Raw genomic sequence first — 25,903 nt, forward strand, 5'->3', positions numbered from 1 at the left:
AGGGTTAGACAAATTCCTGGAGAAGGCTATCAATGGCTACCTGTCATGATGGCTCTATGCTACCTCCACTATCAGAGGCAGGATGCCTATGTACATCAGTTGCTGGGGAACATGGGCAGGAGGTGCTGTTGCACTTGTCCTGCTTGTGGCTTCCCGGTCGACGGTTGGGCACTGTGTGAACAGAATGCTGGACAGACCCTTGGTCTGACCCTTGGTCTGATCCAGCATGGCTCTTCTTATGTTGTTAGGTTTTGGAGGGCCCTTAGGCAAGATGCCTCCAAGGGGGCCAAGTCCCTGAGCACCCCCACCTCCTTCTCTTCACTGTTACTCATGTGCTTGCCCGATTCCTCTGTGCCCATTCTGCACAACTACTCAGAGGGAACGGGCAAGGCAAGAGGAAGCTGCTACTCCTTCTCTTCACTGCTTTCACTGCTGGCTCAGACAGAAGGTGAACAGGCAGGCAGCAAAAGCAGGAGGAGCAGGGCCCAAAGTTCTAAGCGCTGGCAGCAGACCATACGCTGAGATGTGGGCTTCAGCAGATGCCCAGCAATGCCAGCCCTTGATGCCAGCAGACAACAGGTGCATGTCCTTAAACACTTGAGTGCACGCACTGAATTCACTGACCGGGGTGCAGCTCTACAAAGCATGCACACAGGTGTTCAAGGATGCACATTTGTCATTCTCATTTAGCCTGTCTGCTGGGGAATATACCATGGCATACAGGACTGCTGTGTAAAATGCAAAGCTGCTATATGGCTGGTGTCCTACATCAGTTCTGCTTCACATCTTTGGCCAAGGAGGACTTGATATTTAAGACTCAGGGGCAAAAATGAGTTGGCACCAGTGAAAGAACTGATAGTTACAACTGTAGAGGTAACGGTAAAGGTGTCCCCAGCCAGTCGTGTCCAACTCTAGGGTGCGGTGCTCATCTCCATTTCCAAGCCGAAGAGCCAGCGCTGTCCGAAGATGCTTCCGTGGTCATGTGGCCGGCATGACTGAACACCGAGGTGCACGGAATGTTGTTACCTTTCCCGCCAAAGCGGTGCCTGTTTATCCACTTGCAATTTCTTGCTTTCGAACTGCTAGGTTGGCAGGAGCTGGGACCAAAGACAGGAGCTCACTCCATCACACAGCACTCGGGTCTCAAACTGCTGTCCTGCCGACCTTCCGGTCTGCAGTTCAGCGTCACTAAGCCACCGTGGCCCCAGTTACAACTGTACCCTCCCTCCAATAAATGCAAAATGCAAGTTTAAAAGGGACTGCCATCCCTGTCCGGAACAATAATCCTGGCTTTATACATATAACATACATATAATGAAGCATAAGAAAATAATTACAGAAGCATAAATATTAAATATTACTCTGGTTGACACAAATGCAATACTTACTTGTGCATTTTTCCTTCAGAGACAAATGTTTTATTGTCCCAGTCATCCAGATCGGGGGCAAACACTTCCCCAAGCACTGCAGTTGACCATTTTCCTGGTAAATTATAATAAATCTGCATTAATTTCTCTCCTTTTTCCGAAGAGCTTTATAGTCCATAGCATTTATTGCTGCATTCATCATTTTTATTGCTGCTTGGCTTTCACAAAGGTTATGATCCAAAACATTTCAAGTAATGCAGCTGCAAATACTCTGATCTTCCACAGAAGTGCAGATGGAAGCTAAACCACAAACATTACATGTAGGGTTGGGCATCCTCTGGTCTTCAATACAGTAAATAAGGTTGTTATGACAAGCTAACCCAAAATTCTGTTCCAAGTAAGGCAGATTTCTGAAGCCTCATACATTATTGGAAATAACAAAAGCTGCATTTATACTCTAGTTTTGTATAATGTATTCTATCCCTCTCCACAGAGCCATGCAGAGAGTGGCTGTGTAGTAATGCTTCACATGCAGAAGATCTCGAGTTCAACCCCTGGTATCTCCACTTAAAAACCATCTGCCCACATCCTTAGAAAGCTGTTGCTAGTTGGAAAAGACAGTACTGGCAACATGGACCAATGGTCCAACCCAGTAAAAGGCAACTTCATTCATATGCCCCTCCCCACCCCCGCGCGGCCCTCAATCCCTGATATTTCATCAGACATTACCTCACACATTTTCAGTTTATCTGCAAAACAGCAAGAGCTAGAAACGTCTTTGTGTTATAAAATGAATGCTGAGATTCTGAGGGCTAGATAATCTGGAGGGAGAGGTGCAGCTTCTAGAGAAGGAAGGGGATGAATGGCCAAGAAGGATCTCCTGAGGAGCTCTCAGAGCAAGCCTAGAAACCTGGACGAGAAGTTACTTGTGGACCCCTTTCTTTCCCTCAGAGGCTTTGGCCAGCTGGATTGGCTGTGCTGGAAGGAGGGTCCCACTGGGTTATGTGTGCATATTAAGTAAAATTTCATTTTTACCTACACATCAGACACAAGGGGCATGTCAAGATCAGTTTTATACAGGTTTAATTGTCATTTGCTTCCCCCAAAGAATCCTGGGAACTGTAGTTTGATATGCATTCTCACAAAAAAGCTATCAATTTTTGTCTATCAAACAACAATTCCTTGGATTACTTGATGGAAACCATAGCAACTAAACTGATATAAACTGGCTTTCTGTTTAGAGATCCCTAACACTCCAAAGTCTCTCAGGGAGCAATCCTATGACCCTAGACATTGTCTGAAGGGGCCAGAGGATACTGGTGATTCTCCCCTCTGAGGTTGGAGACTGTGCTCTGACCTTGGAAGGGGGATTTGGAGAACTGACCCCCCCCCCCGTCCCCTCACAGCCAGCATGGAAGAAACTAAGCTGGCTGCCCTATGAGGTTGGACAAGCAACCTCAGAGAAGAGGCAAAGGGGACGTTCCTGTGGGCAGGGAGGGGAGGAGACTGGAGAGGCCAGGATATAAGTTATCCTGAGCCTCTGCCAGCCTCCTTCCCTCCCCTTTTGAAGCTCTGTCACTAGAAAGGCTAAAAAGCCCATATAGCGAAATATGAAAGGCGGGAGGATGGGGAGGTGAAGATTGCCTCTGCTGCTCCTCCTACCCTGAGCTGAATGATCAGACGCCTCCGAGTTGTGGAGATTCAGGTCATTGAAGGCTAATCGATAGGATTTAGGGATGGGAACAGACTAACTCTGTTCTGTAGATACTCCCATACTCTATCTAATACCTACCTTGGTGCGTGTAAACATAGACTACCTTATGGCCAGCTTCATGACTATTATCATTTTCATCACCAATAGATATAGTCAAGATGTTTGTAGAGCTCATAGGTGGGCTCCCACTATCAGTTATAATAATGGGTAGATGGAACACCTTCTGCTTCTCTCTGTCAAAAGATCTCAGAGCCGTAATCATTGCAGTATTGTTTCCATTGTCAGTGAGAGAGAAATCCAAAGGGTTCTGATAATCTGGTGGCAACAGAAACACAAAAGGTGGCCCGTTCTCATCACTGTCTGGATCAAAAGCCCAAAGGAGATTAGATGTAGGGTTCATGTAAACCACCTGAGGTCCTGGTGTGTTTTCCCAGACCACAGGCATGTATGAGGCGCCAAACCTTGGCCCGTTGTCATTGATATCCAGCAAGTCAATCAATATTGTAACACTTCCTGTTCGGGCAGGGAGACCTTGATCAGAGGCCTGCACAATTAAACCATACTCCTGAACAACCTCCCTATCCAATCCTTTCGACACAGTCACATGACCATCTTGGTCTACTGCAAACTGCCCAGCAGGATCTGAATCCAACCGGATGGAATACTCAATGTTCCCATTCAAGCCAGAGTCCTCATCTGTGGCTGTTACGGTGATGATGGTGGTACCCACAGGTGTGTTTTCAAAGAAAGGGCTCAGCTGGACAAAGGGAGAACCGAAAACAGGGCTGTGGTCATTACGGTCTTCCACTTTGATCAAGCAAAAAGCAATGCTAGAAAAATCTAAGTCTTCCACTTTGATTGTAAGGTTAAACCACCTTTCATGGATTTGCTCATAATCCAGGGTCTTTTTCAGTCTGATAGTAGCATGCTGGTCTTCTTGATGCTCTTCAATGTAAAACTTTTGTTCCAGATCTCCCCCAATAATGCTGAATGTTAAGTGTGCATTTTCCCCACTGTCTCTATCAGTTGCTGACACTTCTAGAATCTCTGAGTTGACAGCGCTAGTCTCAGGGATTACAGTATGCCAAACATCCTGTGTGAAACTAGGGATATGATCATTTACATCTGCAATCCAGATGGTGGCAGTGCCTGTTCCTGTCAGTCCTCCTCCATCTTTGGCTTCAATCCTAAGGAAATATTTTTCCGCCATCTCTCTGTCCAGTATCGCTCCTGCTGTGTAGATGTTGCCAGTGGTGGGACTGATTTTGAACAAGTCCATATCGAAGTCATTTTTCACGTTCTCAATTATCCAATAAGTCAAAATTGCATTGAGACCAACATTTGGGTCATCCACATCTACAGCGGTCATCTCCATAATGAATGTGCCATCAGGAGAATTTTCGAAGACGCTCCCATTGCAGTTGCTGGGCATACAGGTGAACACCGGGGCATTATCATTTATATCCCAGATAGTTATAATCACATCTGCAAATCCTGTAAGCCCTTCCCCTCCTTCATCAGTTGCAAGCACAACAAATCTCCAAAGGGCTCGCTCTTCCCGATCTAGCATTTTCTGGGAATAAATGCTACCTGTGTTCTCATCTATTGCGAAGACATCGTCTGCACCATAGCCATGCAAGGAGTACCTTAGATCACCTCCATCCATGCCACTATCAGGATCCTTTGCTACAACCTAGAGAGATTGAAGTTAAAAATGCATAGTCCTAGTAACTATAGTTCATAAAATTTCAGCAGTGTATACCAACTTGGTAGGAACAACCAATATAAGCAATGTACTATTTATAGGGAGAAACACATAGCATCCCGATCAAATGGTGGCGGCGGCATCTTTCAAATGGAAACTGCCAACCTAGACCCTAGTCATGCAGGAAGATTACACATGGAGCACAAGCATATCTAAGAGGACAATAATCAGTGTCACATTATCTTCTTAAAATAGCATGATTCCAGTTTTTGTTTACCAAACATTTTGACAAAACTGAAATCTGTGGATGTACTACTTTTGGTAAAGTGCAACCTGTGTAATTGGATTAGTCCAGATTACCTGTGGATGGATGGATGGACGGACAGACAGATGCGTGTACGCGTGCGCGCGCACGCACACACACACACGCATGCATGCATGCATGCATGCTGTAATTCTAACTTTCTGCATAGGAAACAGGAAGCACAGGTGCATAACTATCATGTTTCCATTAACAAGTAGGCCAGATTGGAGCTTGTTCCAATGGAGGCTGTAATGGAGGCTGCTACATGATGGAGGAGGCCCACAGCAGCCCTAACAACCAGCACAGCCACAAACCAATTAAAAAGGGTGGTATTTTCTAGCACCACTGCAAACTGACCTATCCATGCCCTCCATCATCCTACATCTTCTGACAAAGAAACCTCCATCACAACTCACTGATAGTTGCCTAGCAAGGCTCTTCTTTGATAGCATGAGCTTGAGCCCAATTTTGGGATTGCTGCTTTACAACCACGCAGACCCTCTAACTACCCCTCCATGAGCAACAGGGGGTAAAGTGGAGGCCATTTTATTACATGCACCAATAGGAGGTGTTAAGTTCTTGACTAGTGCACCTGGAATACGAACAAATAGGTGAGGATGTGCCAAACTGGCCCTTAGTGCGCTACATCGTGCTCACTATTACTTTGGGTGAGAATACCCAAATGTACCTGAAGAACAAAGACTGGAAGTTCATCTAGTTCCTCGATCACACTTCCATAATATTCGGTGAGAGAGAAAATAGGAGCTTCGTCATTTTTGTTCACGACACTGATGATTACGATGGAATAATCTTCCCATTTCCCATCAGAAGCCAACAGATGAAGCTGATACAACTGGGCTTCTTCATAATCCAACGGCTGTGCAATGAAGATGACTCCTGTTTCTGGGTCAACGTCAAACGCTCCTCCAGTATTTCCAGCTGTTACCTGGTACCTCACCTTTGCATTGGTTCCTAGAAATGGGGATGGGAAAGAGATGTTTTATGCAGGACCAGCATTATTAGGATTATTAGGACTAATAATCCAAGCCACATACAAGGCTATGTTATTATCATATAAAGCCCTAAACAACTTGGGACCAGGATACCTAGCAGACAGCCTTCCCTTATTTATACCCAGACAACATTTAAGACCTTCAGAGGAGGTCTTGCTGGTCATTCCAAAATGAACTGAATGTCGCCATGAAGAATCTCAATAGTGGGACTTCTCTGTAGTGGCACCGACCCTCTGGAAAACCCTCCCTCATGCAGTTTGGGAGGCAGAAAATGGAACATCTTTTAACGCCTCCTGAAAACACACCTTTTCACACAGGCTTTCCCTGGGCTGTAACTGCTGCTGGGTTTTACTTTGGTTTTACGTGGTACTTCTAAACTTTAAAGCTTATATTCTGTCTTGTTAAGTTGTATTTTACGGTTTTAATTGTGAACTGAGAGAGCCTCAGCTAGTGGGCAGTATAAAAATGTAATAAATAATAATAAATAGATACTCTTCTCTGCACGCCATTCTTTATGAACGGTCAGAAGCAAATCACTTATTGTGGAAAAGAATGTCTAATAATTATGACTCATAATAACTGTGATTAGTAGTGATAGTCACAATTATCTGCATTGATCCTATTAATGAATTTCTATCCTCTTTAAATACCTGTCTACATTATTGAAGTTTCATCTCATTGTCAAAGTTTTTGGTGACTTGTTCTTAACTTTATTAGTTGCATCTTTTAAACCACAATGGTATTTAATTAGTAAGTTGCACTCAAACTTAAGGTAAGTTGCAGTAGTAGCATTGCCACCATTTTAACCCTTTCCCTTTGTAACCATCTTCCTGCTGAACACACATATGAACACACATAACTGATATTATCCACATCAAGGAAAACGTAAAGGCTTAGGATGCAATCCCATGTGTGTTTAGATAGGAATGCTGGGAATTGCTGACTTTTTTTTTTTTTTTTTGGTCTAAATGCACACAGGACTGTGTCCTTAAGCTCTTAAGTTCACAATTTCTCTCCTATGCAGATAAGAGGTGCTAGAGTGGCATGGGTCTGGATCAAGGCTATGAAGGGCAAAGCATTAGGCCCACTCCACCTCCAGACCTGATCCAGACTGAGCTCCTGCAGCTGCATTTTGTGAAGTCCAACTCCAGCATCCCATCTACAAAATCTCTGCCTCAGATAATTCATAAATCAACAAATGAAACATTTATTAATTGCTTTTTCAGAGTGCTCAAATCACTCTGTGTACATTGTCTTAGTAGTAATCCTTACGTCTACCCTGTAGAGTAGGCCAGTATGAATGTTGCCAGGGTAGGGGAGGGCTTGCCTAGGGTCACTGAGTGAGATTTGAAGTGAGTTTCACTTCCACATCATTCCACTCCACCAGTGGTTATTTTGTTGATAGAGGGGCTGTTCAAACAATACGCTAACCCACACTCAGTAGTTGAGGTTGTTGTTGAACCGTGGGTTGTTTGTTGAACCATGGGTTAGCGTGTTGTCCAAACCCAGGACATTTTCCACAGGGTAGCTTGTTAACCATGCAGTGTGGCCTATTTGTCTCAAATAAGCCACCTTGAGAATACATGGTTTGTTGTTGTGTTGTTCAGGGTGGTTAACAAACCATGCTGCCTGCTTAACAAGCTACCCTGCAGAAAATGTCCTGGGTTCAGATGTCACGCTAACCTACAGTTCAACGAACAACCCATGGTTCAACAACAACCCACACTCAACCACTGAGTGTGGGTTAGCGTGTTGTGTGAACAGCCCCATAGAGAAATTTGTTACATCAAAGCTTGGGAGTCTTGCCTGATCATGTAATCAAGAGAAACACAACCCCTTTGCTTTCTTTTCTGTACCAGAAATGTGTGCTCTATGACATACCTGGTGTTGTGGTTCCCCAACCCACGACTGTGGTTAATGCACAGTCTGTCATAAGTAAAGAGTTATTTGCCATAAGCCCTCCTGGGCTCTTTAGAAAGCAAATGCTCACAATCTGTCAGGCTCAAGACAGAGAGAAGCCTTTAAACAAATGTGGAGAGATGAGAAAGACATTTCCCCCCCTTCCCGGTGCTGCTAAAATACAGTCTCCAGGCTCCTGAAAAATTAACTCATTAATATTTCAGGTGCCGCTACCGGGAATTGCACAGCTTTACCTTCGTCTTCATCATCAGCACTGACGGTAATGACAGTTGATCCAACATCTCGGTCTTCATCCACATTAACTTCATAGATGCTCTTGGTGAAGGTAGGCTTGTTGTCGTTCACATCGCTGATAGAAACACGCACGTAGGCCGTGTCTAGAGAGATGAGGAACCAGAGATTAAAATACTCAGCTGTGCCACTTCTGTCAGCTACAATTCCTTAAACTGTCTAGCTGCATGTTAAATGAAGACAAATAATGCAGACAATACAGAAACGAACCCTTAGGGTTGTGGACAATTTATAATACCAACGTTACTCAAAAAAGCACTTGGATATCAAATGAATGTCACATCCTATTTGTTTAAGCAGATAACATGCGAATAACTGATGCTAGATACAGCAATTGGACAGTATTGTCGTAACTTTCTTATCCTGCAGCCTGTAGGGCCCCATTTTAACTTCTTCCTTTAAAAAATAAAGCTAAGTCCATTGATAATCAGATTTCCTTTTCCTTTTAAAGCCCTGACAATTTCTGTAGCTGTGTTCTCTTGCTGATTTGGCTGGGGATGATGAGAGTTGCAGTGCAAGACATCGGGGGGGGGGGGCACCAGCATGGGGAACACTCCTGTATAGTATGCAGTGGTTTGAGATGCTCTTCTACAACCTGGCTATGCCATATACAAGTTCTATGTAGACATGGCTCTAACTGGGCAAGGCCTCTTTGTGATGGTGAATGGGGTTCAGGATCACACTTGCATACATTTTGGAGGTCATATTAGAATGTGGCCTACACCTGTAGAGCTCTACACACATAGGTCTGAGGCACTTATCTCTCAAAACTGGGGGGGGGACAAATTGTGGCAACTGGACGTGCACTTTTTTATTATTTGTTTATTTACTCATTTTATTTCTCTCAAGTGGGGGAATGGGGGCGGGGATGAATTGTGGCAATTGGACTTAGACATTTTATTTATTTATGACATTTCTCTCAAAACGGGGGGGGGGCATTGTGGCAACTGGACTTATACATTTGATTTATTCATTCATTACATTTCTATAGTGCCCATTAACTAAAGCTTTCTGGGTGGTTTACAAGACAAAATCATAATACACAATAACACAGTAAAACATAATATAAAACCATATGTTTAAAACAGAATAAAACCAAAGTAGTAACCAAGATAAAAGCCAGCAGCAGTGCAAAGTTTTAAAAATGCACTAACACCATTTCAAAAACTGAAGGGCTAAAAAGTCTAGGAAAATGTAAAGTTCTTCACCCAACACCAAGAAAACAACAATATAGGTGCCAGGAGAGCCTCTCTGGGGCAGTCACTGCACAACTGGGGGGCCACCACTGAAAAGACCCTCCCCTTAGTAGTCACGTGATGCACCTCATTCAGCGAGGGCACCTGAAGAAGGGCTGCTAAGGATGACCTTAAGGTCTAAGCAGGGATATATGGAAGGATTTATATATTAACATTTATATACCACCTTATCTGCTCAAAAGCCATCAAGGTGGTGTACAACCATTTAAAACGATAAAATCAAGAATATTAAAAACAGTTATAGCATAACAAATTACATGGGTTAAAAGGCTAAACTGAAAAGGCTAAAATGCATCTTTACACCCTTTCTGAAGGCCAAGAGGGTGGGGGCCAATCATAGTTCTTGAGGGAGAGCATTCCAAAGTTTGGTGGCAACACAGGAGGAAGTCCTTTCAGGCATGCCCAACCAACAGGCCTTTCTGGGTAATGGTGCCCTCAAACGGGCCTCTCCTACAGATGTTAATACCCAGAGAGGTTCATAGCAAGACAGGTGGTCCCATTGATAGCCAGGCCCTAAGTCATTTAGAGAGCAATCCTATGTCCCCTAGGCAGCATCTGGGAGAGATAGGATTGTTTGGTTTCCCAGCTCCGAGCTCATAGGCAGCGCTACAAGCTCGTAGCTGGGAAACCATGCTCCCCGCGCTCTCCCCCTCATAGCCTGGGCAGGAGAGCTGTGGCGGCTGCCCCTCTGTGCCTGTCGGTGCTCGTGACATGGAGCATGGACAGTGCAAACAAGGGGGCATTCCCGGGGGAACGGAGACCGCAGAAGATGTTTTAGACAGCTTTCTATGCGGTCTCCAGCCCCATTCCCACCCCCTCCCCAAAGCCGCGCTTACATGCCCAAAGTCAAGCATCTAAGGCAAACTGCAGGGCAGCCAGAGCACAGAAGGAATCCTGTTCTCCGTGTTTCAGCTGCCTTGCATTGGATAGGTGGTCACCTCCAACTTCAGAGGAATTCGGAGGTGACGGTCTATCGCAATAGGATTGCACCCTTAGGGTTTTAAAGTTTACATTCAGCACCTTAAATTGCACCTGGAAAGCAATTAGTGAACAGTGCAGGTCTTTCAAGACAGTTATAACATGGTCCCGATACTGTGCATGTGAGGAGCCTTGCTGCTGCATTTTTGCACCAACAGAAGCTTCTGGACACTCTTCAGGGGAAGCCAGCCCCCGAGAGTACATTGCAATAGCCTATTAAGCTCTCTGTACATTTTTCACTATGTTTTAAGACATTTTTTCGTTCAAGAAGGCCTTCTATTAAATGAGTGTATGCTGACTTGGCCTTGTAAAAAAACAAGTGAGACCTGCCACAAAATGTTGCAGTATGGAGTAGCTCCTGTTCAGGGTTCCAGCCAGTCATGCCTCTTTTCTAGATATTCCATTCCTTCCCCCATCCCCCATTTTTTGGTTTTTTGTTATCCTACTCCAACAGTAAACCAGCACTCCACAGCCACTGAGCTCAGCAAGCTGGTTAAAAATCAGGGTTTAAAAAAAATGATATAAAAATTTTTAAATCAGATTTTTAAGAATTGAAATAGTTTTTTATTTTGTAAAAAAACATCATAAAGAAAATACTAAATGTATCTGTAATTTTAAAAATAACATGGTTAAAATTAATTCTCATCATAAACATACTACAGTGATGAGAAACAGTTTGTGAACCCTAATGATAATTAAAGAAATTCCATACTTCTACCATGAGAGCGAATCAAAACCAGTCCTTTTCTAAATATCCAATAGGTTTATATTAAATGATTCCATGTCTTGTGAAATAAAACGATGTATAAATGAGGCAAACAATGAGTACTTAAGAGTCAAGGTATGTGCAAAAGTAAGTGAAACCCTGGTTGCATCAGCTCAATTAAAGGGAATATTTAGAATCAAGTGTTTAAGTAATTAGGCAGATCTTCAGGGGTGAGTTTGGGAGGCCCCACCCTATAAAAGGATCAGAAACTTTGTGAGTTTGGTCTTCACAATATGGTTGTGTGGAAACACATCATGCCACCAACAAAAGACATCTCTGAGGACCTCAGAAAAGCAGTTATTGTTGCTCATCAGTATAGAAAGAGTTACAAAACCATTTTTAAGGATTTGGGGCTCTACCAATCCACTGTCAAACAGATAGTCTACAAATGGAGAAGGTTCAAGACCACAGTCACTCTAGGAGTGATCATCCTACAAAAATATCTCCAAGGATAAACGAGCACATCATCCAGGAAGTCAAAAAGAACCCCGGAGTAACATGTAAGGACCTGTAGGCCACTCTCACCTTGGCTAATGAGAGTGCTCATGACTCAATGATTAGAAAGAGACTGAACAAGAATGGTGCTCATGGGAGAATAACCAGGAGGAAACCACCGCTATCTAGAAAGAACATTGCTGCCCATCTGAAGTTCACTAAAGATCACATTGTTGTTGTTCAGTCGTTAAGTCGTGTCCGACTCTTCGTGACCCCATGGACCATAGCAAGCCAGGCCTTCCTGTCCTCCGCTCTCTCCCGGAGTGTGCTCAAGTTCACGTTCATTGCATCGGTGATGCTATTAGGGATGGCAGAGAATTCCGCCATGGATCACGGTGAGGCCGAATGCCAGTGCATTCGGCCCCCCGAAATCTGTGGTGTAACGGCCTGCCACCCCCCCCACCCCCTCGCGGATCCCCCCCGGGATGAGACTTACCTGGGGCGGATCTTCCAGGTGGTGGCGGCGGCTCTGGCGGTGGCTCCGGCGGCAGCAGCTGGTCTTCCGACCGGCTGCCGCCACCACCATTTGCAGTTTTTTGTTGTTTTTTTTTTACAGAGACATGATAGGCTACGTAAGCTTTTAGGTAGCCTAAAACGTCTGGGTAAAAAAAAAAAGGCGTATGCAAACGGTGGCGGCTACGGCTGCCGCCATTTGCGTTCCTTAGCTTGGGCCGTCTTAGTCTACGTAAATATTTACGTAAACTAAGACAGCAAAAATAAGGGGAAGGCAAATAGCATCCGCTACGCTATTTGTGTTCCCCTTATTTTCACCGTCTTAGTCTACGTAAATATTTATGTAGACTAAGACGGCCCAAACTAAGGAATGCAAATGGCGGCAGCCATAGCCGCCGCCATTTGCGTACGCGTTTGTTTGTTTTTTCCCCAGAGCCCTCCGCAGCCGGAAATCTGGCTGCGGACGGTTCTGGCCTGGCTGGGCCTGGCTGGCTGCTCCGCGGAGCTGCTGCGGAGCACAGCCGGCCGCAGAGGATTCCGGGGGAGAGGAACGGAGCGCCTCCCCCCCGGCGAGGATTCCGGGGGGAGGGATGGAACGCCTCCCCCCCCCACCATCAACATAATCCACGCAAGGTAAGTGACTTTCGTACATCCCTAGATGCTATCTAGCCATCTCATCCTCTGCTGTCCCCTTCTCCTCTTGCCTTCCATCTTTCCCAGCATCAGGGTCTGTCTCAGTGACTTTTCTCTTCGCATTAGCAGGCCAAAATATTTGAGCTTTAGCTTCAGTATCTGTCCTTCCAATGAGCACTCAGGGTTGATTTCCTTTAAGATGGACTGATTTGACCTCCTTGCAGTCCAGGGAGTACTTGCAGTAAGAGTCTTCTCCAGCACCACATTTCGAAAGCATCAATTCTTTGGCACTTTGGCCTTCCTTATAGTCCAGCTCTCATGTGAACCGAGAACTACCAGAAGTACAAGCTGGGTTTCGAAGAGGCAGAGGAACTAGAGATCAAATCACCAACATTTGCTGGATCATGGAGAAAGCAAGAGAATTCCAGAAAAACGTCTATTTCTGCTTCATTGACTATGCTAAAGCCTTTGATTGTGTGGATCACAACAAACTGTGGCAAATTCTTAAAGAGATGGGAGTACCAGACCAACTTACCTGTCTCCTGAGAAACCTGTACGAGGGTCAAGAAGCAACAGTAAGAACCGGACATGGAACAACCGATTGGTTCAAAATTGGGAAAGGAGTACGACAAGGCTGTATATTGTTGCCCTGCTTATTTAACTTATATGCAGAGTACATCGTGAGAAACACCATGTTGGATGAATCACAGGTCGGAATTAAGATTGCTGGGAGAATTATCAACAACCTCAGTAAAATCTGTCACTGCTTCCATTTCTTCCCCTTCTATATGCCAGGAAGTGATGGGGCCAGATGCCATGATCTTCGTTTTTTTTAATGTTGAGTTTCAAACCACTTTTGCACTCTCCACTTTCACCCTCAACAAGAGGCTCTTTAGATCCTCTTCACTTTCTGCCATTAGGGTGGTATCGTCTGCGTATCTGAGGTTAATAATTCTCCCAGCAATCTTAATTCCAACCTGTGATTCATCCAACCCGGCGTTTCTCGTGATGTACTCTGCATATAAGTTAAATAAGCAGGGTGACAATATACAGCCTTGTCGTACTCCTTTCCCAATTTTGAACCAATCAGTTGTTCCATGTCTGGTTCTTACTGTTGCTTCTTGACCCTTGTACAGGTTTCTCAGGAGACAGGTAAGGTGGTCTGGTACTCCCATCTCTTTACGAATTTGCCACAGTTTGTTGTGATCCACACAATCAAAGGCTTTAGCATAGTCAATGAAGCAGAAAGATGTTTTTCTGAAATTCTCTTGCTTTCTCCATGATCCAGCGAATGTTGGCATTTGATCTCTAGTTCCTCTGCTTCTTCGAAACCCAGCTTGTACTTCCGGTAGTTCTCGGTTCACATACTGCTGAAGCTTTGCTTGTAGGATTTTGAGCATCACCTTGCTGGCATGTGAAATGAGTGCAATTGTACGGTAGTTTGAACACTCTTTGGCATTGCCCTTCTTTGGAACTGGAATGTAAACTGACCTTTTCCAGTCTTGTGGCCACTGTTGAGTGTTCCAAATGTTTTGGTATATTGAGTGCAGCGCTTTCACTGCATCATCTTTTAGGATTTTAAATAGCTCAGCTGGAAGACTGTCATCTCCGCTAACTTTGTTGTTAGTTATGCTTCCTAAGGCACACTTGACTTCACTCTCAAGGTTGTCCAGCTCAAGTTCAGTGACCTAACTATCATGGCTATCAGGGACATTCAGATCTTTCTTGTATAGTTCTTGTGTGTATTCTTGCCACCTCTTCTTAATCTCATCTGCTTCTGTTAGGTCCCTGCCTTCTTTGTCCTTTATCATGCCCATCTTTGCACAAAACGTTCCCTTGATATCTCCGATTTCCTTGAAAAGATCTCTAGCCTTTCCCATTCTATTGTTTTCCTCGATTTCTTTGCATTGTTCATTTAAAAAGGCCTTCTTGTCTCTCTCTGCTATTCTCTGGAACTCTGCATTCAGTTGGATATATCTTCCCCTTTCTCCCTTGCTTTTTGCTTCTCTTCTTTCCTCAGCTACTTGGAAAGCCTCATCAGACAGCCACTTTGCTTTCTTGCATTTCTTTTTCTTTGGGATGGATTTAGTTGATGCCTCGTGAACAATGTTATGGACCTCCGTCCATAGTTCCTCAGGCACTCTGTCTATCAGATCTAATCCCTTACATCTATTCATCCCAAAGTCTTCTGGAACAATGTTCTCTGGACAGACGAGTCAAAGGTAGAACTTTTTGGCCTCGATGAGAAACATTATGGGTGACCAGTCAGATGGGCGATTAATAAATTTAATAATAAATAAAAAATTATGTTTGGTGAAAAACAAACACTGAATTCGGACAGAAGAACCTCATCCCAACCGTCAAGAATGATGGTGAGAATGTGATGGTTTGGGCCTGCTTTGCTGCCTCAGAGAACCTGGATACCTTGCCATCATTGACACAGTGAATGATGAATTCTGCAGTGTATCAGATGATTCTAGAGGAAAATGTCAGGACATCTGTCCATGACTGAAGCTGAACCAAAAGTGGGTCATGCAACATGACAATGATCCTAAATATACAAGCAGACCTACAAAGGAATGGCCGCGGAAGAAGAAATCCCATGTTTTAGAATGGCCTAGTCAAAGCCTGGACCTAAACCCCATCAAAATGTTGTGGCAGGACCTGAAGCGAGCTGTTCATGCAAGGAAACGCTTGAATGTCACTGAGTTGAAACTCTGTAAGGAGGAATGGGCCAAAATTCCTCAAAACTAATGTGAGAGAATGACAAACATTTACAGGAAATGCTTACTTGAAGTCATTGCTGCTCAAGGGGGTGCCACCAGGTACTGAATTTAAAGGTTCACATACTTTTTCGCACATGAATGTTGAATCAGTTGTGGATAAATAAATGTTGAAAAAGCATCATGTTTGGGTGTCATTTGTTTAGTCAGGTTATCTATTGTTCTTTATCTAGGATTATGGGGTTAGATTAAGATCTAATAACATTTTAGGTTGGAAATATGTGAGAATCCTAAGGGGTTCACAAACTTTCTCGCCACTGTATAAGGATCCTCACTCAGGGAATGAGTTTGCTATTAGGATATAGAATTTTTAGCTGTGCTATTTCTATTCCTTGTACTTTATTGTTGTTGATTTTTTGTTTGTTTGTTTTTATATCTTGTTAAGTTTCCTTGCAAGAAGATGTTCTAAAAAGCATCTTAGAAATCCACAAAATAAAAATAGAATAAACAGGCTCTACTCATGTCAATTTCTATTTGCACACACAAGTATCAGGCAAACTCAGGGATAGGGCAGGTGAAGAATTTCACTATCAACCACAGTGTGTCAGTTGTAACCGTTACAGCCCTGCCTGCATAGGACTATACTTAGCCAATTAAAAGGCTGCAGGTAGATCCCACATGCAATGGCTCGAAAACATCCAAAGAGTTCCTGAAAACTAGAGAGAAGGACAGGACACATAAGAGGGAACTAGAGGGAGTTGGCCTGAGGTTCACTACAAGGAATAGTATTCATTAATAATCAATTAATATTACTCATTGATGACATAAATATAGAGAGCTTCGGCTATTGGGCGGTATAGAAATAAATAAATAAATAAATAAATAATTGATAATTATCGATTGATAAATTAATACATCCAAGAAATCAGGTCAGCTGACATAGAGTTCCCAGCAGTTTAAAGGTCCCGGCCTACTTAGCATCTGCAGTACAACTGCATCATAATGCCTTCAGATCATTCTCTGGACCTGAATGTTTCAGCCTTAGTTCTCTCCATTTCTTTGTACCAGTTCTCTTACCTGGAAAACTGAATGGCTCTCTTTTAAGATAAAGAAATAGCATTAAAAAAAAAAACACGGATGCCATGACCTTTTTCCCCACCCCACCGTCTTACCAGAATTTGGCTGCCCATGCTTTCCTGGACGAGCTGATTCTGAGCCATCTGTTGACTTGACTTCCAAGAGGTATGATGCTTTCTTTTCCCTATCAAACACAGAGGTAGTAGAGACTGAACCCGTTTTCAAGTCCAAGTGGAAAAACGTATAGTCGCTACTGAGATCAGGTAGCAAAGAATAAGTGATCTGAAAGATTGAGAGAGAGAAGAGGGCTACAATGAAAACCGAGGGTTATTTTTTGTCTTTCCAGCAGACAGGTCTCTGAGAGGCAACATATAGCCAGCAGAGTTTACATGCATCAACTCCCCAGTGCCTTTCTGTACACTTAATCTCAAATTTGAAAAGTACCACCTCATGCTCTTAGGAGAAACACCAAGAACTGTACCCACAAGTCCTTAACCAGGGCCGGTGTCCACTACTACCACAACTACAGGCTGCCCAAGTGCTGTCACTGGAGATTCAGCTCTCTCTCAGACTGGCTCTGGGTGATGTTCAATGTGAACCACTCAGAGAGCTTTGGCTATGAGGCGGTATAGAAATATAATAAATGAAATGAAATGATCAGCTCTCAAAGCCATTTCACATATTATACTGTTAGGTGTTCACCTAAGACATTTTAAATCAGGGGTGGGTGACTTTGGGCGGTCCGGGGACCAATTCCCCCCTGGAACCCCTCCATGGGTCACAACCCCCCATGGTGGTGGCAAAAAAATATTAAAAATTGGCACTCTAACCACTATGGGACATACTGAGGATCTGTCCTCAGTAAGCCTCTGTTGTGGTTCACCACCAAATTTCTGCAGATAACCACCTATTTAATTTTTTGCTGACTTTTGGGGGGGTGATGTGAAGGGGGGCCACACGCAGCCCGTGTGTTGCCCAGCCCACCCATTTTACATCCACACACAAAAGAATAAAGTGTGAACACGACAAACATATGTATCATACAGGTATGCTTGTTGGGGAGCCACGGTCGGCGGTAGCTCCCATGCTGAGTCTACATTCCGTGAGAAAACCTATGCAAAGCAGTTCCTTATCCAGGGTTTCCACGATTCTCAAACATGGAATTAATCAACCCTATTCAAGTTTTAACTTACCTCACCATTCCGACCAAGGTCTAAGTCGGTAGCAGAAACTTGAGTAACCAACATCCCAACCTCTGCTCCTTCTGTTACAGAAGCGTCATAAATTGATGAGGTGAAGAAAGGCACATTATCGTTGACATCTAAAATGTGTTTAAAATTCAGACAATCAGCCCATGCATTTAACTATTAGCATGCTTAAGATGGATAGTCTTATCCAGAGACCTCAACAACTGTTTACAACATTTTCAAAACATATAAACAAGACTACTTTGAGAGATTGAGTCTAATGGCCAATAGAACTGGGAATATACAAGAGCTCATGTGCTTCTCCCCTTCCCCAGAGACTCCCACATGTCCTCTTTCTTGGAAAATAATATTTTTCTGTTACATCTGAACCAACAAAGTATGGTTTGAGCAAACCATAGTTTGCCTGTAAACCAGAACTGGAAATCATGGTTTGATTGTGGCTTCCTGGTTTGCACTAACCATAGCTGGCACGTTCTAGTTTGCACTGACCATAGCTTGCCTGTTCAGATGTAATGGCAAAGTATGGTTTGTTGAGAAAGGGGAAGTGTGGGAAGGCAGAAGGGGCAGACTGAGATTTGTTTACATTGTTAGGTGTTCAGTAACAACAGTTACTGAAGTGAGGCCTCAAGAATAGAGCAGGGTGGCTACAAAATACAGGTTGTCACTACAGCAACTCAGCATCGTTCACTGAAAGCCAACCTAAAGAAGTACTATCACAAAACCTTTTAAAAAAAAATTGGTGAGTCTTCAGAAGGGAATTCTATTAGTTATGGAAAGCCCACCAACATCACCTTTTTGCATATCTACAATATACAGTCTAGCACATCCAACTGGCAGGTGTATAATTGGAGAGTTCAATCAGACCCAGGGATGCAAGGGGTTTTCCTAGGAAAGCAGTTGTTACACATTTTGCTCCAACATTAAATGAATGTTACCCACCTGTCACATTAACATAGACAGTGGCAAATGCAGCAAGCGGCACTGCAGCGACATTCTGGGCTCGAATCCTCAACAAAAAGGTCTTGGTGGTTTCATAATCCAAAGGCTCAGCGATGAGGATAGATGCAGAACCATCATGTCTGTTTGGAGTCAAGTAGAATCGGACTGGAATATTGGTCTCTGGAACCAGTCCTTCTTCTAGATTATATGTTATACGTGGATCGCCAAGGGGGGATGTTGCTTTAATTGTCTGCGCAGTTCAAAATGTTCACAGAATCAGAGGCTGTTCTTTGTATAGACACATGCATTCATACATCCCTAGTCATGTGCAAAAAAGCTAAGACGCTCACACTGTGGGTTTTAAACACAACTAATATGACTCAACATGCCTCTGCATGTTAAAGCAGGTCAATATAAATACAATATTGGAGTATGTGATGCCCCTGTCCATTGTTAGACAAATGGTACATCTAACCCAGCAGCATCAGCCCAGAATGGCAGCAGGTCTTTATTTATTATTATTATTATTAATTAAATTTATTAATCGCCCATCTGGCTGGTCACCCAGCCATTCTGGGCGATGTACAGAATATAATAAAACAGTTTAAAACAATAAAATTCTACAATAAAAACGTTTTCTAAAATACCCTAACCCACCCCAAATGCCTGCCTGAACAACCATGTTTTTAATGCACGGCGGAAGCTCATTAAAGAGGGGGCATGGCGGAGTTCCCTAGGGAGGGAGTTCCATAGATTGGGGGCCACCACAGAAAAGGCCCTCTCCCTAGTCCCCACCAGTCTTTCCCATCTTCTCATATCCAGCTGACTGGGTGCAAACCTTGGGCCTCAAAGATGCATAAGCATGCACTGGGCTGAGGTCTTGCTGGGCTACCACTGGCAGTGATGTAATGGAGTTGGGGTCTGCAGGGACACAGCCTCAGCACACTTTGATTAGCAGGGTCGCGGACATCATCTGCTAAACACACACACACCCCATCAGAATTCCCTGTCCCCTCTAAGCTTAGCTGCAATCCTCACAGTAGGAGAGGGGAGTGAATTTTCCCAGCAACAATATATTGTTCTCTGACATAATACAAAGCATGTTGGGGGTGGCTTGGTCTTGAATGGGCAGTTAAGACCCCTTAGCTTTGCAAAAGACCTGCTGCTGGTGGAGATGAAAACTGGTAGAAGTGGTTTGTTGATATGCATCAACAAACCAGCAGAAAGTGATTTTTTTTTAAATAATAAAAATTGCAGGTTATCCAGCTTTGTTAAGTATCAAGTCTACCACGTTTTTCTTTTCTTTTTTTCTGTTCAGAACCCTTATATTCCTTGGGGGTGTGACTAGGGGGGCTGTCATGATGAGCACCTGCACTTCAAAATTTCCACTACACCACTGAGCACTGGAGCTTAAGGTATTCATGGCTGCAATCACAAGGCTCTCAGAAAGGAGAGGAGAAACAAATTTTTCATCCTCCCCAAAGGAGGACAGTACAAGAAACAATGGCTTTCTACCACATGGAGATTACAGCTGAACACGAGGAATAACTTCCTACCTAAAAGTAATAATGGGGCAAACTCCCCCAATGGCTCAGAACTTGGCTTGGCCAACTCAAACTCAGAAAACAGCTCAGGTATATTTCAAGCAAAACTGGGCCCCGTCATTTCCCAGTGTTGTCACTGGATGCACAATGGGGACTAATCCTTCCCCCAATTAATCTCCGATCTCCTTCTGTCCACCCACTTATCTGCCAACAGCTTCCCTCCCATCTGCTTACTTGGCCTGCTATTCTGGTGGTGGCAGGCCAGAGGAAGGTCTCTTCTTCCTGCCCCTCCCAGCACCTGATCTGCCACTACAGCTGCCAGGCACGCTGGGAAATGTAATGCGGGTGAAACTACATTTCCCAGTGCTCCTTGAGCCTTGCTTGCAGCCATAGCATGGGGAAAAGAAAATTACCACTGGGGCAGCCAAGAAAGGTTGGTAGATGGGAGGGGATTTGAGGCAAGCAGGAGACTTGATATTATGCAATCTTCTTTTTGCTGTAATTATTTCTCAGCAGTCGGGGAACATAAAATAAACAGCACACCAGTAGACAGCTGAATGTGCAGTATTCGCATATTACTTACAGGGTAATGCACAATTCTCTTTTAGAACCCCACCCCCAACTTACCACGATGGACGTATCTCTTGTTGTATTCTCTGGAATGACAACTTCATAACTATCCTTATCCCACTGAGGAGGCTGGTTTTTTGCACTGGTGATGGTAACTCTAACTTCAACTTTACTGCTCCTGTTCCCTCCATCCGTTGCTATGATGTCTTGAGTTATAAAGGACTTCTGGGCAAGTGAAGAGAAGGACTGCTTCAGCAGAAAGTGATTTTTTTTAAATAATAAAAATTGCAGGTTATCCAGCTTTGTTAAGTATCAAGTCTACCACATTTTTTTTCTTTTTTTCTGTTCAGAACCCTTATATTCCAAATAATGCTATAGACACACCCAAAGAACTCCTAGATTTTTATTTTTAAACAAAAAGCAGCCATTGCTACTTTTCCCCAGAAACCTTTGGTACAACCTTGCTGCCTTTTTCATACCTAACACAGTGGACCTATTCATATGTGCACGGGAGGAGGGTGGTTAGGGGAACTACGGGGGGTGTAGCGAAACCAGTACACATGGGGCCATCAGATGACTGGGAACCACGCAGCGCCACATAGTTCCGCTACCACCACCACCCCTCCATAGTTACCAGGTGAGTTCACCTGAGTGGTTAGGATGTATCTCAACGTCCTCCATGGCACGAACAGGCTCCCAGAGGACGCTCCATCATCCCAAATGGCCACACGGCCATACAGAAAGTCTGCAGTGGCTAGAGCATCACCCGCAGTAGCAGATGCTCTAGCTGGCAGACTCCATGGTTGCGGCGTGGAAGTCCTCCGGAGCCTATTTTAACCACCAGGGAGCCTGATGGATGACATGGTAAGTCTCCCCAGGGGCCTTTAACCCTTTTGCATGGGGTGGTTATCCGGGATGGGTTAGTAACCATGTGGAACATGGGTTTCTCCCCCCACACGATTCACTAATCCAGCATGGTTACCGGCAATTCCCCAACCACCATGGCTCAGCGTGATGTCTGAACAGGCCCAGTGTGTAACCTAACAGTGCAATCCTATGCATGTCTACTCAGAAATAAGTCCCACTGACTTCAATAGGACTCACTCCCAGGTAACTGTGTACAGGATTGCAGGCATATACACACTTAACTGGGAGACGATAGCCTGAGTTTTCTGAGTATTCATCATGATTTCCATAACGTGGCAATAATTTATTCTGTTCATGGAATTTCTTTTGGAGATTTATAGTTGAAGAACTCGAAGGTTTTACACGAAGGTAAATACGAACATAGACCCAATCCCTGTCTTTTGGATATGACCTGCCAACATCGCTCCTTGTTTCTTGCCTCTTACCTAAGGCTGAACTCAAGTATGACATGACAGTTGTGAATGAATTTATGCTTATGAAAATGATTCTTTCGAGAGAAGCGTGGTGTACAACAAAGTGACACTAATGCATAAAAGGAGAGAACCAGGGCTATCAAACTACATGTTTTTATAACTTGACATCGTGCTGTATCTACCAGTTACATACGCCATGAGTTGACATCTGGCTACGGACCAAAGCCAACCTGCTACATACCTGTAATAGGGGCTGGCTGACATAAACCCAACCTGTGGTCGGATTGACCTGGAAGTATTTAATTTTTCCACTGGCTGCAGAATACGTAATGGAAGCATTTGAACCAAAGTCATCATCGTGGGCTGCAACATGAAGAAAGCTTGTCCCCACATTTACATCCTCTCTCAGGAAATCTAGGAAAGTGTATTTGATGCTAGTTATTATTAACTCTATGGGGCAGTGTAACACAACAAAATATTCTCAGAAATGTTGTGAGTTACAGGTAAAACTGTACATACACCGTTCTCCATTCTGGGCTGATGCAAATGTAATGCTCCAATCTCTTGGTTAAGGGACAAGGAGTGGGGTTGTACAATGATATGCCCCTTCCAAAATGCCCGTCCCTTCTCATGCATACATTTCATACAATCATGAGAGTTGGAAGATCATCTAGGCCAACCCCCTGCCGATGCAGAAAATCCACTACTACAACATCCCTGAAAGGTGGCCATGCAGCCTCTACTTAACAACCTCTAATGAAGGACAGTCCATCAAGGCAGTCTATTCTACTATTAAACAGCTTGAACCATCAGGAAGTTATTCCCGAGGTTTAGTCAAAATCCCTTTTCTTGTGATTTGAACCCACTGGTGCAGGTCCTTCCCTCTGGAGCAACAAGCAAATATGCTCCATCATCTGTGTGAGAGCCCTTCAAATATTTGTGTTTTCTTCCCCTGACAACCTTGCAAACCCATGGCACTGGTTTGAAATCCTGGTTAAGAAGGGAACCCTGGCTAAACAAAGTTAAGCCATTCAACCATCATGGCAAACTATGGTTAGCACTGAACAGGGAAACAGAAAAGGAAGCCACACATAACAGGTGGTTTGGAGGACTCTCTGGACTGAGTCAGTGTCTACCTTTTGTATTAACAAGAAGTATTTGATCTGTGATGGCTCGTTCCCCACATGCAGGTCACCCACTGGTGCTGCAGGAAACAAGAGCTTTTCTACATGAGGCTGTTAAATGGCTGTTAATCCACAGTATTTACTTTCAGTTTTGTCACAGAATTCAGATCCAACCACTTCATGAAGAGCATTTCCTTTCCTGCTTTTCCACTACATACCTCTAGGTGACACTGTGGTTTAGCGTAATAGTGCATATGCACAAGTGAAAAAAGTGTTTTGTTTCGCTTTTACGATTATTTATTTGTTTGTTTGTTTCATTTCTATACCACCCAATAGCCAAAGCTCTCTGGGCGGTTCACAAAAATTAAAACCAAACAGCACACAATAAAACAATTTAAACTATATAGAACATTAAAACCACAATATAACAGTTTAACAGCTAAAAGTTTAGAAAGCTAAAATGCTAAAATGCCTAGGAAAATAAAAAGGTCTTCACCTGGCACCGAAAGGAATACAATGTAGGCGCCAGGCGAACCTCACCAGGGAGCTCATCCCAGAGCCGGGGTGCCACAGCAGAAAAAGCCCTCCTCCTAGTAGCCACCCACTACTAGTAGTCACTTCCTTTGGCAGGGGCTCACAGAGAAGGGCTGCTGACAATGATCTTAAGGTCTGGGCAGGCACATATGGGAGGAGGCGATCCGTCAGATAACCTGGCCCCAAGCCGTTAAGGGCTTTAAATGTTAATACCAGCACTTTGAATCGGGCTCGGAAATGGACTGGCAGCCAGCGCAGCTGAAAAAGTACTGGCGTAATATGAGCTTGCAGGCCAGTCCCTGTTAACAATCTTGCTGCCTATTTTGGACCAGCTGAAGTTTCCGGACCGTTTTCAAAGGCAGCCCCACGTGTAATGCATTGCAGTAATCCAGACGAGAAGTTATCAGAGCATGGATAACTGTATCTCTGTCTAGATAAGGCTATCTCTGTCTAGATAGACAGGCTATCTCTGTCTAGATAAGGGCGTAGTTGGTTTACCAGCCTAAGCTGATAAAAAGTGCTCCATGTAGGGATGTACGAAAGTTCCGCCACGGATCTCGGGGAGGCCGAATGCCAGCGCATTCGGCCCCCCGAAATCAATGGCGGAACGGCCCCCGCCCCCCCCCCGGGATGGGACTAACCTTAGGCGGATCTTCCTGGCGGCGGCGGCTCCGGCGGCGTTTCGGTGGCGGTGGCTGCGGCAGCCAGTCTTCTGACCGGCTGCCGCCGCCATTTCCAGGTTAAAAAAAACGTGATAGGCTACATAAAGATTTACGTAGCCTATCACGGCTAGATTTTAAAAAAACACCGTGATAGGCTACGTAAATGTTTACGTAGCCTATCACGGCTGATTTAAAAAAAAAACACGCGCGTATGCAAATGGCAGCGCCCATGGGCGCCGCCATTTGCGTTCCTTATTTTGGCACGTCTTAGTCTATGTAAACATTTACATAGACTAAGACGGCGAAAATAAGGAACGCAAATGGTGGCGCCCATGGGTGCCGCCATTTGCGTACGCGCGTTTTTTGTTTTTGTTTTTTTAAATCAGCCGTGATAGGCTACGTAAACATTTACATAGCCTATCACGGCTGACTGCAGGGATGCAAACGGCAGCGGCTACAGCCGCCACCATTTGCATCCCTGCTAGCCAGCGGCCAGATGTCCGGCTGCTGGAGGAGCTGGCCGGCGGCTCTGCAGAATCCCTGCGGAGCGGAGCCGGACGGCGAGGATTCCGGGGGGGAGGCACGGAGTGCCTCCCCCCCGGCGAGGATTCCGGGGGGAGGGATGGAACGCCTCCCCCCCAGCATCAGCATAATCCGCAGAAAGGTAAGTACCTTTCGTACATCCCTAGCTCCATGCCACTGAGTTCACCTGTGCCTCAAATGACAGTTCTGGATCTGATTAAAATACCACATTTTCCTTGCTCCAAAAAGAACTTGCCAAAAGTGCTCTTTAGACACAGAAGTGAAACTGGAGGGTCACGACATCATCTAAAGAACCCATAAACAACCATGAATAGGGAATGATGAGCGCGTGATAGGATTTTTCCTCATGTAGGAAAAACCCAAAGAAATGAACCCGTTCTTCATTAAATTATTTCTTTTTTTCCGTTTACAAAAAATAAAACTGAAGATTGAGCTGTAGTGAGGAAAAAACAAAACATACAAAAATCAAACCAGAAACACACACAAAAAGCTTAGACCTCGGGTAAGTTCACACTTAAAGAAATGAAACTATCCAATGAGTTGCAATTACATTCATAGTGGGTGTTTTCAAATCTGGGACTGTTATCATTTACATCCAAGATGACAACGTTGATCTGGCAGATCCCAATGAGAGGCTCTGTGGCTTGGTCCGTCACCGTCACAGTAATAGGATGCTCTCGCTGCTTTTCTCGGTCCAATATCTGAAGTGTTGTCAAGACACCTGGAAACAACATCACAAGCAGA

At 44.3% G+C, this 25,903-nt stretch overlaps 1 protein-coding gene across 1 annotated transcript in view; it reads right to left on the reverse strand.

Moving 5' to 3' along the window:
• The window catches only part of LOC146338917 (neural-cadherin-like), a 136,160-nt gene that overhangs the window by 46,037 nt on the left and 64,220 nt on the right, over positions 1-25,903 (reverse strand). Inside the window, exons 10-19 of the mRNA XM_084812882.1 lie at positions 25,710-25,880; positions 22,538-22,710; positions 21,014-21,181; positions 18,843-19,092; positions 17,889-18,016; positions 16,791-16,977; positions 8,257-8,400; positions 5,779-6,062; positions 3,160-4,774; positions 1,389-1,482 (exon numbers count right to left, since the gene is read on the reverse strand). Coding sequence (XP_084669008.1) covers positions 1,389-1,482; positions 3,160-4,774; positions 5,779-6,062; positions 8,257-8,400; positions 16,791-16,977; positions 17,889-18,016; positions 18,843-19,092; positions 21,014-21,181; positions 22,538-22,710; positions 25,710-25,880 — 3,214 coding nt within the window. The remainder of the gene's footprint in view (positions 1-1,388; positions 1,483-3,159; positions 4,775-5,778; positions 6,063-8,256; positions 8,401-16,790; positions 16,978-17,888; positions 18,017-18,842; positions 19,093-21,013; positions 21,182-22,537; positions 22,711-25,709; positions 25,881-25,903) is intronic.

This window comes from Heloderma suspectum, chromosome 8 (genome assembly GCF_057233095.1).
Source record: "Heloderma suspectum isolate Gila_16-S chromosome 8, 16-S_ref, whole genome shotgun sequence".
NCBI classification, from domain to species: domain Eukaryota; kingdom Metazoa; phylum Chordata; class Lepidosauria; order Squamata; family Helodermatidae; genus Heloderma; species Heloderma suspectum.